The 14,540-nt window shown below is 38.0% G+C and overlaps 1 protein-coding gene across 1 annotated transcript in view; it reads left to right on the top strand.

Annotated features, from left to right (window-relative positions):
- The window catches only part of Naa15-16 (N-alpha-acetyltransferase 15/16), a 657,214-nt gene that overhangs the window by 583,985 nt on the left and 58,689 nt on the right, over positions 1 to 14,540 (top strand). Inside the window, exon 12 of the mRNA XM_067144178.2 lies at positions 13,495 to 13,688. Coding sequence (XP_067000279.2) covers positions 13,495 to 13,688 — 194 coding nt within the window. The remainder of the gene's footprint in view (positions 1 to 13,494; positions 13,689 to 14,540) is intronic.

Raw genomic sequence — 14,540 nt, 5'->3', positions numbered from 1 at the left:
ACCAGGCGGGCTAGAAAGAGTTCTCAGTGTTAATAGGAAAAAACAGGTCTTCAGGCTTACAATAATCACATCTGCACTGGAATTGCTTGTTGTTCTTAAGGTGAAAATGTCCTCACAGGGGGAAGGATGCTACAAGAAAAGTCCCACACAAAAGCACCTTTTGCGTGGGGAAACAAGCTAAAGAATGTTTTATTACAGAACTGGTAATGTGCAAATTTATTGTGTAATAGGATATATTTGAGAATAGATTGTTGTCGGGAAGGGCATAGAGGATGTCATTATCCAGAAGGGATGATGTGCTTTGGATTTGACTCCAACATTTTTCGGAGGGTAGAGGAGGGGGATTACGGAAAAGCCATTTCAAATGTTGGCACCTCTGCTATTGTAATATTGTTAGTTTTCTATTTTTTTTATACTTAATCCACTTTCCACTCCCGCTCGGAGTGCACACACACAAATTGATAATCTGGGCCATTTTGGACTTTTCAGCCCTTCTCACCCCCATGCCGATGGGGACTGAACTTGGACGTAAACGACATGCGGAGTGTTACTGTTCATCTCTGCACCCTCAAAACCTATGGTTTGGACACTATTTTTTGGTTATTTTGATATATGCCACCCCCTACCGACCACAACTCCTAGGGGTGGCTTACCTCCACAGTGCTTTTTTCGAGACAGTCACATGTGTAGCAGAATGTCTCCTTGGCCTCCCCTACATTTATGCACGTGCCTACTTGAAACACCAAGCCGGTATTCTACTGCAGAATCCTTGAACTGACGTTGCCATGGTTACGGCTGGTCATTTCTTCATCTGATTCCTAGACCTGGGTAGTGTGATGCCAATATCTTCAAAATGGGGTTTAAGGCCTTTAAAACATGGTTTCGGTGGCTCATTGGGCCTCACAGAGTTTTGTTCTTCGCGTCGTGAGGCTTAAAATGAGCTTTGTCTCGTCCTTATATGACAAGTTGAATATTTCACATATATTAGTCAGTGTTAATGTGCCAAATGCCGTAAACTAGGGAATGGAGAGGGATATTAGCATTTTTTGTAGATGGGGGTACGTGTAGGGTCCTAAAAGCTAAGTATACAAAATTTGGTTCAGATTGGTGGAACGGTACAGATTTGTATAAGGAACAAGCGAACTCATAGACACACAGACATTCTGCTTTATATAGAGAGATAAATCAAATCATATCAAAATACTTTATTTGCAAATGAGGTCTCTACCTCAGTGGCAAATGATACACATAAATACATTATTGTCAACAACTACATTTAAATTAAAAAGAAAAGAAGGAATTTTTCCTAGAATATAGTATTATATAATTTACTTACACATATTATCAACTCATATACAGTATGTGGAATCACTTCAAAAAATACTATACTATTGCTATAAGATTTAAATATACATTGCTTTTTTAAGCAATTTTGGCACCTAATGTGCATAACAAGCTGCTGCGTCTTAACCAGAACCCCTTTTGCCACTGCTTTTCCAAGTTCCTGAAGGGTCTTCACAGCTACCGTAGCAGTCCCAGGGCCCTCAGAGTCCCCACTGTACTTCACCCCTACAGGCAGTCCCCTACTTCAGCTGTCCAGTCTCCATAGACAAGGGAATGGAATTAATTTATTCCAAAAATTCTGTATTACAATAACATACACAGGTCGAATGCCCTCTAACATTTCTTTTCTCTGTTGCTGTTTATTCTTTTCTTGAATATCTGTACAGATTTTTGAAAAGGATCATACACTTCCCTAGGTAAACTGTTCCACTCCTTCGCGTCCTTCCCAATGAATGAAAATTGACCTCAATCATTTCTGCTAAAATCCCGTCTAGTTTTATACTTGTGATCAGCCTGCCGATGTAATTATTTTCCAACTGAAGCCTCTCACGGATTTTCCCCCATGCTTCCTCTCCTGTATAGGTTCTGTACAGATAGATATAAATAGATGGTTGCCTAGTTGTACTTCCTCTTAAAACAATAATTATCACACCACCACCTGTAACATAAGGCTCACGAAAAAATGTTCAAAGAAAATAAATTACATAATAACGAGCTTCAGTTGCAAGTACTTTCATTCAGAATATATTTTAGACTAACGATATCATTTAAACATTGTACAAAACATTAAAAAAGTTCAATCTGTCCTTCTCAGCATTTTGTCATTGCACAATTTTCTTCTGGATGTCGTTCTTCGGTTGTCTTGTCAGTTTTCGGTACGGAACCAAAGCTAGTTACCCGAATGTCAGAGTCTGTTTGTACTCTTTTCAAGATGGATTATGAGTGCAATTTCCCACGCGTCTAGACAAAACATGATCACTCCCCAGTATTAAAAGTTGGGCATTACAGTTCTTCGTCTTCTTCTTCCTCTTCGAGTATCTCCATCCCTCATCACCATCAGATTCCGCTTTCCTATAATGGCCGTATGTAAAGTTAAAAAAAAAAAAAGGAGTGTCTGACTCCTTTTACTATACATTACTTTTACACTGTTCTCCATCTTTACTATCCTGAATGTCTAACAGCACTTTTCAGTATAATACTTTCTCAGTGATAGTTTCAGTACTACTATGCTCTTCTCTGCCACCATGACTTTTTTTTTTTTTTCTATCTGAAGGGCAAGTTACAGAATTCGGGTAGGGGGATTAGTGGACCCTTCCTCGACCTTTTCTGAATTGCGGAGTTCGTGTCCGTCTGTAGGCCTATCCCTCCTATTTTTGTCTACCTGTTAAATTTAAAGATAAAAATTTCATAATGTTCCATATTGAAATGTATCACAATTAAATTGAAATAATAAATAAGGTAGTTCAACCTATTCAATACAAATAAATACGAAATGTAGTCTCTTCACAATTGTTTTTTGCGTCAACTGTTCTAAAAAATCTACAAGATCTAGTTACATATTTCAATTATATTGAATTGTATTACATGTATATGTACATTTCCGCGACTGAAGCAAGTACTGGATCATTAAGCTATTCATCAAGTTCCGTCGGCGTTTGAGAGCACAGTGCTTGACGTTGAATACGTCGCGCTGATCTTCGGGAGCTGGCAATTTACTTCAATTGAGCTACTCGTCTTCGGCTTCTGCACGATTTTGGATCTTCTTATTTGTTGGATTATGTTATGACTTCGTGCCTAATAGTGTATGCAAGCTGACTCGTCTAACTGTTCTCCGCTTCTCGTAAACATTATGAGACGATGCTGAACTTTACGTGTGCTATGCTGCTGCTCAGAAGATTGCGCCATGCTTCTTTTAAGTGACTTACCTTCTACTTCTCCTGACTGAATTTTACCGTGCCTATCCCCGTTGTTTTACATTGCCTTTTCAACCTCTTTTTTTTTTTTTTTTTTTTGGCTACTTGATCTTTCATTTTCTTTCTTTCTTACCTATGCATTGTTTTTTGCATTTTATTCGGCTGATGATGACCCGGATTCGGGTCGAAACCGGTACCGATTCCACTTATAATTAAATAGGAATGTAGCACTACATTTCGTATTTATTTGTATTGAATAGGTTGAACTACCTTATTTATTATTTCAATTTAATTACCTGTTAAATGTTAAAACTATTCATTATGATCTGCTTGATACTGTACTTTAAACGTAACATATATGTACCTGGTCATTCGTCCAGCTCTATTTTGAGCTTGGCATTACACCTCTTACATCACTAAGTATACACAAGGAATATTTTCTCACACCACCTGTTCAATACAATTCATTCCACTGTTGCGTGGTCATTGAACATAGAAACTACCAGATTTTTAAGGTACATGTTTTGCCCCTCTTTTATAGGGCATCATCAGACTTATTTAATCCTAAAACAAAATTTGGTCTGAAGACCTTATCATGTTTACATAAATTTTATTGACAACGAACTCTTAAAGTATTGACACTGTGGATTCATTAAATTTACATTACAAAGATATTAGATAAAACATATGTACACATACCGGTACTAAAATCACTTTGAAAATTAAAATGTTCGTCTAAAAGAATTTTGCATCATATTTCTTAAAAATAACTCATGTCTGACTCTGAAATGGATCCTTTTTGTAAAAAGCTCGAACAATATGTATCACTTCGGGACTAGAATCAAACCCTAGGCTTCAGTGAATAGGATTAGTATGATAAAATATATATATTATACCCTTTCAGGCTTAAGTAAATGGATCAATCACAGAAAAAAAATGGTGATTTGAATAGTTTACATGCTTACCTGTCCACAAAAATAAGAATGCACCTAACTAGCAGGAGCCGGAGAGAACTCGTATCGGGTCCTTGTGACGAGAGTGTGATAGGACAGGTATACTGCTCTATTATTAATTATTTTAAATGAGGAACTAAATAAATTTGAACTATTTAATTGACAGAAACATAGTCAATTCATCAGTCTAATATAATAACAATGGTTATTTACAATATGATGCACTCATGATGCGAAAACAAAATGCCAAAGGCGGCGTACATTTGAAATTTAAAAAGATGATGTCGACGTGCTGATGGACGAACTAATGCACTGGTGAATGGGTCCTTCGGTGTACAACACCATTGGACATAAAACAAAGTATAATGCTAGGATTAGGGACGTTCCACAGAAATAAATTTACCATTAAAATTCCCTTACATCTGGGACATATTTACATATAAAAAGAAAACAATGAGCACTGTAAAACCCAACCAAGACAAAAACAAACAAAAAACACTACTTGTGGCATGATTCCACTTAAAATTGGTTGAGTGTGAACTTGCATCCCCTGGGTAATCTTCATCGTTACCTGACAGAGTAACGATCAAACATAAAATCAACTAGTACACAAAGATATCACATTCTGTACACACAAATATGGACAAGCAAGAGAAAAAGTCTCTGTCAAACAAATAAATCTCATCTGAAAAGAAAAGGAATGAGCTACTGTCTGTGATTTTTAAAAATGGCCGTCACCCCCTGTGGTGCGGTAACTTGGCCAGTGACCTGGCCGACGGGAGTATGAGAGACACCCAGGCTCACAAAAAATCATAAACAAACTCTAACACTAACCTTGCCTCGGCTGCCTTTCTGGTCTCGAAACCACACAAGGGCCTTTCACTTCTGTCTTATCTGGACAAACATATGAGCCTCTACACAAATTCTTACGACAAGTAAGGAACCAATTCTATTTCTAAATATCAGGCTTAGTTACCGGACCGCTTCTGGGTCTAATTCATTTAATTCACAGTACTATCCCATACTATTTTCTCATAAAAACACAGTGCTCTACACATATGGTGCAACTTTACACCCTCAAGACCCAGGTTCGAGTCTATATCTTTGGCACTGTGAAACTTGGTCAGTATACAATAATAAAGTTTTATTATGAATCCACCTGTTCAATACATTATAATGTTGTTACATTAAAATAACTTCATTAGTTAAAAAGTTACATATGGGACATGTTTCGCTCTCTTATAGAGCATCATCAGCCAAATCCGAATCTCAAACAATTGTTATTTACGTAACAAAGACTTAAGAACCATTAGAACACTTTTGACAAACTTAAAACTTATTCTATTCAAAAATCATAAAATATAAAATCCTTGTATACATGGCTCAATTACATGTGCTTAATAGGAACATACATTAAAATTATGGAAAAGAGAGTACTAAAATATAAAATAAATAATATATATATCATGTCCAAAATCCTAGAAAGATGTGAAGATCAATCTTAGGAGCCAATTTGTGGATCTTCTTAGTAATGAGATCTGGTAAAAAAGTTATTTATCCCTTGTGGATAAGTGTTCTAATGGTTCTTAAGTCTTTGTTACGTAAATAACAATTGTTTGAGATTCGGATTTGGCTGATGATGCTCTATAAGAGAGCGAAACATGTCCCATATGTAACTTTTTAACTAATGAAGTTATTTTAATGTAACAACATTATAATGTATTGAACAGGTGGATTCATAATAAAACTTTATTATTGTATACTAACAGATTTCAATACGGATTAAAACATGAGATTAGTCACTTGCAAACTTGGTCAGACCGAGCTTGATAGCTGCAGTCGCTTAAGTGCGGTCAGTATCCAGTATTCGGCAGATAGTAGGTTCGAACCCCACTGTCGGCAGCCCTGAAGATGATTTTCCGTGGTTTCCCATTTTCACACCAGGCAAATGCTGGGGCTGTACCTTAATTAAGGTCACGGCCGCTTCCTTCCAACTCCTAGGCCTTTCCTATCCCATCGTCGCCATAAGACCTATCTGTGTCAGTGCGACGTAAAGCAACTTGCAAAAAAAATAAAAAAAATATATATAAAAAAAAACTTGGTCAGAAATTTTGATGACATTGCCTACAGTGTGGTTTTAGTTTTTTCAACAGACTGTAATCATAGTGAAAACTTGCAAATAAATCATGCACGTGCAGCATGCAGATACTATGTTACATTATTCTTTCCATCCTTCCCGATATCAGATGGTGACAAGCTTTCCTTAGATGATCCTTATTTACAGCCAAAATTTAAGTCACGAAACATAGGGAATGTTCTGACCTAACACTAAAATAAACAACCTTAAGTTACTCCTAGCTCCCTTATCACCCATAAAATAATATAACACATGGTGCAAATCCCTAAATACCGGGCGAGTTGGCCGTGCGCGTAGAGGCGCGCGGCTGTGAGCTTGCATCCAGGAGATAGTAGGTTCGAATCCCACTATCGGCAGCCCTGAAGATGGTTTTCCGTGGTTTCCCATTTTCACACCAGGCAAATGCTGGGGCTGTACCTTAATTAAGGCCACGGCCGCTTCCTTCCAACTCCTAGGCCTTTCCTATCCCATCGTCGCCATAAGACCTATCTGTGTCGGTGCGACGTAAAGCCCCTAGGAAAAAAAAAATCCCTAAATGATAAGTTATGTACATTAAAAATATTAATGACTTCCAAATCATCTTACCCAATGGCCGGATGAGCTCCTACGTCATGATCAAATCTTACTCTAATTGCCAAAGGGCTCAACTACTAATATTTACATAATTAATTGCTAACTTTCTGCATAAGTGTCACTAATCCTACCACATGCTTACAACTTTGGTTCACTTAGTTCATTTTCGGTGACCTTCTTCTCTCTCCATCCAGACTCGACTATGTCATTTATCCAAGCATGGTGAAGATGGTGTTCATAGCTGCTGGTCCTCTCGTACGAATGTCTCCAGGCCGGTCCATCACGGGCATCTGCTTGAGGCTTCGCTTGAAATTCGGTTCCCGAATTACTGGAGTGAAATACGCAGTTATTTATTCGCACAACACAATCGTCATACAGGCGCCGTTTCCTGCATTTACTAGACTGGTTAGAAAGGTACTGAAGTTAAAACATAGTTTTTGTATCATTAAAAACACACATGGAGATGTCTAGGCTTACTTGTACATGAATTCGTAGCCTATTTTCATCAAGCTAAACTGATTATTTTAACTCAACCGCACATGTGCGTCCTGAAACACAAAAATAATTTCAGTTCGCAGATTAAATCCTACTGCCGCTCAACATCGTACTACGAGCTGACCCGTACTACTTCTATGAAGAGTTCTATGCAAATAGCAAAGTTTCTGGTCAATCAGTTATGAGTTCATGACCGCACTACGACAAAATCAAATCTAATCTCATGATAAAAATAACTATTGTTCACATTTTGCAGCTCTGAATGAAGTTATCGCGAACGCTCCAAAAGTAATCAAAGTATTTGCTTAGACAAAGGTTTGTGGCGCAATCACTAAGACAGACACGCGACGTGCACTGGCAGTAATCTTACAGTCTAATGAGATGCTTCCCTCCAAATCTCTCGTCTCGTATAGGGAGCAAGAAGCGAAGCCACTCCGGGCAAACATACTTGAGTTTGGTATGCAGCCTCTCGACTGCTTCCCACAGTGGCTGTATTAATGCAGAATTATTGACTTTGACACGTATTAATGGCGTTAGACATACCATTATGTTCACAAAATTCTGGAGATTATTTTCATCATTTTATTATCCTGAAAAACCTGTCGCTTCCCGCTTTAAGTGCTGTTAAGGTGGCATGGTGCTTCCCAAAACAAAATTCTCATCTCTCTTTCCTTCTCCAACTCATCTTCTGTTTCACTCATACATGGTCACGCCCTTCCTAGGGAACCACCTCCAAGCTCCCGTGTACTATACAGCTTCACGCCCATATACTTGGCAGCATGTTGCTCAATATTACCATTGCGTTAAATATCGCCTATTAAGTAATGAACAGAATGGTTCAATATGTTGAAGTTGAGATCTGTGTTTTTTTTTTTTTTTTTAAACATAAGAGTTAAAAATACGTGGTCAAATTGAAGGCAATACAGATTAAGATATCTTGATATGTTGGGTAAAAACCATAGTATGATGATAAGTGGTAGGAGACATTGGAGTGTTGGCCAAAATCGCTGCTAAGACTATTCATAAGAGTGAGTGATAGGTGCAATGACAATCTCATGAAAACGGAAATGCCCTTTGAAGATGTAGACGTCCGAGGAAGAGAATGTGGTCATTCTGTAATGAAGCAGAAAGCAAACTTGATAGCGTGTGACTAGATCGTGTATGTTTCACTGAAAATATTTGGTGTATAAAAAGGGGTACTTACTCATTCGTCAAATATAATGTACGTCGCCTTCTATTTGACCACGTATTTTTAACTCTTATGTTTTTTAAAAACAGATCTCAACTTCAACATATATATTTTATCATACTATTCCTATTCATTGAAGCTTTGGGTTTGATTCTGGTCCCCAAGTGTTACATATTGTTCAAGCTTTTTACGAAAAGGATCCATTTCAGAGTCAGACATGAGTTATTTAAAAAAAATAATATGACACAAATTTCCTTTAGACAAACATTTTAATTTTCGAAGTGATTTTAGTACTGGTATGTGTACGTATGTTTTATCTAATATCTTTGTAATGTGAATTTAACAAATCCACAGTGTCAATACTGTTAAGAGTTCATCAATACAATTTATGTAAATTTGATAAGGTTTTCAGACCAAATTTTGTTTTTAGGATTAAATAAGGCTGATGATGCCCTATAAAAGAGGGGCGAAACATGTACATTAAAAATCTTGTAGTTTCTCTGTTCATTTGACCACGCAACAGTGGAATGAATTGTATTGAATAGGTGGTGTAATAAAATATTCCTTGTGTAAACTTAGTTATATAGCTGTTTTCAGTACGGAACAATAACAAGAATAATGGTTTGTAATTACACCTCTTGTCAGGGCACGGAGGAGAACAAATGTCTTTGCTCTATATTATATAGTACTACGCAGTGATTTTGTTCAGAGTTATTTAGAAGTTGGTATAACATCTAATTTGCACCAGCGTAACACAGTATCTTCTTCTGTGCCTTTTCCCACACACTAAGACTGCAACGCTGACCAGTCAGGGAACTGTTAACACTATGATGGACCAGTGTGTCAGTATCAGTAGTATTCAAAACATGTATGATTCTGTGTAATAGCAGGACAAAGAAGAAAGTTGAATAACTCCCTAGCTCCTCCCCTCCATTATTCAGACAGAGGCTGTTCCATTCTACAAGGTAACTTCCATAAATCCCACATTGTGCGGACGTCCCCTCACAGCCCGCTTTGGGACAGACAATACATTCAAGTATCGGAACCAGTAATCTTTCAATTACGATAAAAATGTGTGAGGCGTGAAGATCAGTATGTACCCTATTCCTCCTTTGTTAACAAAGGATTCTTTGGAAAGATTAATGTTTTAAATGATAGGATACGAGAAAGAAAGTAAAATCATAAATACTTCCGTGATGATTAGTGATATGTTCAGTTTGTACCAGAGTCCTGGCATTGATTCCACGTACTTGTGCCAAGCTCACTTCCATCTACGCTATCAACTCTGGTTTGTTCCGACCCCGATGGTATTAGCTTTGTCAGGCCTAGGGAGTCTTTCATTTTCATGCCCTTCATGGCCTTTGTCTTTCTTTGGCCGATACCTTCATTTTTCAGAGGGTCAGACCCCTTCTATTTCTTTCCCTCTGATAATGTTAAGAGAGGATTGTTGCCCAATTGTACTTCCTCTTAAAACAATAATCACCACCACTATCGGTTTGTTGATTTTTAATACTTCAATTCTTGCAGAGCAAGTTAAATCAATACTTAAATTTTGCTATGTTTCTTTTTCCTCTTTGCCCAAATTTTTTAAATCCATTTTAATCTCTGTTTCTGGAGCTGTTCCATGTTATGTAGCTGCTTTCATTTTCCTTTCTTGTTCATCGTGGAAGATTACTTTTTAAATTTTGTTCCTAAATAACTTCCTATTATGTGTATACTTAATGTAAATGTTTGCTGCTTTGAGGTCATTTAATGTCTGTGTAAATCGTGCTGGTTCTGCTTTAAGTTTTATAACTTGATTAAAAATTTGTTTTGTCAGTCTGTCATTATTCATTCTGTTCAAATGTCTGAAAAAGGACGATGTTCTTTTGCACATGGTGTGTACTGTATTCTCCACATGTACATAGATTTCTTTGTTAGATCGTATTCTCTTGAATTCTGCTTCAGTTGTCCTTGTGCCAGGTTTGTTCTCAACCAGTCTTCTTTCTGCGTTCGTGATTTTGTTCATGATCTCACCTTTTGGCTTCGTGAAGAGTCTCAGGTCTCACCACTATATTGTAACGTTTAATTTTAGTGTGCCATGATAATAATTTGAAAAAATACATTTCTAGTGATCTGGATCAATTTGTACTTTGCATGACATTGATTTTTCTGCCTAGAACTGTGGTTCCGATGTGACCTCCCATGGTCAGGTCAACTTTTGCTTTCTTCCGGCCCCAACGGTATTAGTTTGCGAGACCTAGAAAGTCCTTCATTGTCACGTCCTTCAAAGCTCTTCCCTTTCTTTTGTCGATACATTCATTCTTTGAAGTGTCAGGCCTCTTTCATTTTTGCCCTTTATTGTTAGGTTAAGAGAGGATTGTTGCTCAGTTGTATTACGTCTTAAAATAATAATCACTACCACCACCAAAACTACCTTTCCATCTAGATTGCAGTGTATTCTCCCCTGACATTCAACACAGATTTTCATTAAACTGTATTCTGTCATTTTCTTGTGGTGTGTGTAGTCATCAACAGATGAATATTACAAAAAATTTAAAATTGCATTTTCTTATTCTGGGCATGACTTTTACACAAATACCAGTTTAAAAATGTTACCAAAGTAAAAACAAAATTCTTATTTATATGGATGGTGTGACCGAACTTGATAGTTGCAGTTGCTCGAGTGGGACCAGTATCCAGTATTTGGGAGATAGTGGATTCGAACCCCACTCTCAGCAGCCCTAAAGATGGTTTTGCGTGGTGTTCCATTTTTACACTAGGCACATGCTGGGGCCGTATCTTAATTAAGGCCACAGCCGCTTCCTTCCCACTCCTAGCCATTTCCTCCCATTGTCGCCATAAGACCCATCTGTGTTGGTGCGACGTAAAGCAACTAGTACATGAAGGGTGTATTGTACCATTCTAGCGAAGTGTGAATGTATTACAGTACAGTCTCGCTCAACCGACCTTCGCTTATCCGACACTCCGTGTTATCCGACACTCCGTGTTATCCGACACTGGTAGGCTTCATTTGAAATTTAGGTGGATGCAATTCTAGGACACGGAGTGTGGAGGGTGCGACTGTGGGACAAGCACTGGCAGTCATGTGGTAGGATTGTTCAATGTAGTATTGGTTGGGTGCGGATGTTATAGTTTTCATATCCTCTGTGAGTATGGCGAGTAAACGTAAGAAAGTGATTGTTTCTGTGGAAGACAAGTAGAGTGGGTTAAAGAGACTGGACAAAGGGGAAACTCTCCAAAAATGGCTTCAGATTATGGTGTTGGACGTGTTACAGTGGGAGACTGAAAACATACGAGGGAATAAATTGAAAAGTGGTGCTCTACCAGAGCAACAAGTGATGCACTGAAAATTAGAGAAAAAAACAATGAAAAATGTGAGTACGAAAATGTAAGTGAAGCACTATTTCTTTGGTTCACTAAAAACCAGGAAAAGGGGTTGTCAATATCTGGCCCCATTCTGCAAGAAATGGCGGTGTATATCCAGAAGGAGTTTAATAAGGGACCTTAATTTTACTGCCAGTGCTGGGTGGCTTGATCGGTGGAAAAAACGGTACAGCATTGGGCAGCTTAATATCTATGGAGAAAAACTGTCAGCTAAATCCGATGAGGTTGTGAAATTTAAAAGACAATTTCAAGAAATAATTCTTGCTGAAGGATTAACCGGTGATCAGATTTTTAATTGTGATGAGACTGGGCTGAATTTCAAGATGCTGACATCAAAACTCTTGCAGCCCAAGCCAAGACGCCTGCACCTGTCTACAGGCGAAGTAAGGAAAGAGTACTGCATCTACTGTACAATTGAATTAATAAGTCAATAAATAGAGTCCCGTAAAACATAGCACATAATACAGTATAGCCTTCCTGTTTGTTTTAGTTCAGTTTCAAAGTTATTCCGTATTATCCGACATTTTCGGTGATCCGACGTACTCCAGGTCCCGTTTAAGTCGGATAATTGAGACTCTACTGTACTATAATTAGGGTACTTGCACATTATTAAATAAATAAATTAATTAATTAAAAATAAATGAGATCACTTACTTTGTTCCTCGTCTTGTTGGTGGCCATGGTCGTTACAGCATCAAGTCTATATTTCCTGACATCATGGATAGCCATTTGTCAAAAACATTTTCACCATCATAATGTTGGCTGGCAGGATACAATTTATTATGTCTAGATTGCATGCCAAGAGTCTGGATTCTATTCTGGATTCAATATGGGGTGAGAGCATATGATGCTGTTGATGGGAAATTGTCGAATACTTTTTCGGACATTCTAACGTAACTTGAATGACGTATATGGTTATGTCCTGTAAAAAGTTCATTTCCCTCCATCCCCCTCTTTGGAATGGTTTATTTGTAATTTGGATGCAGTGTATCCATTTCCAGGAACTGTTCTAGTTTCAGTATATTTTATATATGACTTCACCATATTCCCAATGTATATACTGTACATTGGCACAATTAAGCCAAGCATAAGACGGAAGTTCAGGAACGATTTTCTTTGGCTTACTAAATGATTAACTTAATAGAATCATTCGTTCATGTATGGTATTTAAGAAGCAAATTTTAGAATACTTTATAATTTTGAAGTTAGTCTATCTCTGGTAGTACAATATAAAAGTTTGCGGCTCCAGTTTTCTGCATTGCATGGAATGCTGTTCTGCTGGATTGACCTGAGGAAATTCAAATTGAGTAGATTTTTTTGATATGTGGTATTTCTTATGCTTCACTAAATTGACATGAAATAATCCTTTCTTTTATTTTGAAATATGATTTTCTGTCTTTTGTTCCTGAGTGGCAACTTATCAAGAAATAATTGATATTTAGCTCTGTTAGTAGCAATTTTTACATCTTGTACTTCTAAATTTTTGTATCCGTATGCTTCCAGAAAACCTTGCACCTAGTGAACTGAAGAAGTTGCGGAACAAGCAGCGCAAGGCCCGGCGGAAGGCGGAGCTGGAACGTCAGCAGGCTGCACAGGCTCAAGAAAAACGTGAACAACATAATAAGTCACGACAGCAGGGAGATGCCGAACCTGATGCTCCCCAGCAAGATGAACTGGTGCCAGAAAAGCTTGCTCGAGTAAGTGAACTTGTGCATTTTTTTGTATTCCTCTTCCACCTCTTTCCCTCCCCCCCACCATCCTCTCTCTTTCTAATTTATCTGATCCAGGTTTGATTCCCAGCTATGTACCTATCTGAAACCAGCATAAGGAACCAATATTAGATACACTAGACCTCAGGTAGCTTTTGTAGAGAAGTTGGTTAACATCCTAGAAGTGGTTTATTGTGAATTCCTCCTTGAGCCCAAAATAAAAAAATGGGATGGGACCTATCTTGTGGGCCCTGACTGTTTATTTCCCAATGCTAGCCCTAGCTAGGGATGTGGGCAAATGAAGCTTGAAGCTTGAAAATTACAATGAAATTTCTAATTTTCAAAGATCATTTTTCCATTTCTTATGATGAGGAAACAAAGTCGAGCCAAGAAACATGACTGACTTACTTGACTTAATTCTTTCACTCCGGTGTGGAGCATAGGGAACATGTTAGAGCTCTCCATCTGACACTGTTCATTGCCATCTTCTTGATGTTAGTCCAGGAGTATCCAATAGCTGCTTTAATGGTCCTGCGCCATTTCATCCTCGGTCTGCCTCTCCGCCTTGCTCCTTGAGAGTTCTATTCCAGTGCCTGCTTTGGAATATGTTTTGGGCCTCTTTTCAAAGTGTGTCCGATCCATCTCAGTTTCCATTCTTTTATGACTACCTCAGCTTTCCGTTGTTGGGTGCACTGCCAAAGTTCTTCATTGGAGATAACTTCCGGCCAGCGTACTCCCACTATAGTTCTCAAGCATTTATTGATAAAGGTTTGGACTCTTTTTGTAATCTCTACTGTCTAGTGATGGGACATTCGATTCATTTTACTGAAACGATTTATT

This window comes from Anabrus simplex, chromosome 3 (assembly GCF_040414725.1).
Source record: "Anabrus simplex isolate iqAnaSimp1 chromosome 3, ASM4041472v1, whole genome shotgun sequence".
Lineage (NCBI taxonomy): Eukaryota > Metazoa > Arthropoda > Insecta > Orthoptera > Tettigoniidae > Anabrus > Anabrus simplex.
Note: the sequence above shows the minus strand (reverse complement) of the source record. Positions and strands in the feature narration are given on the sequence as shown.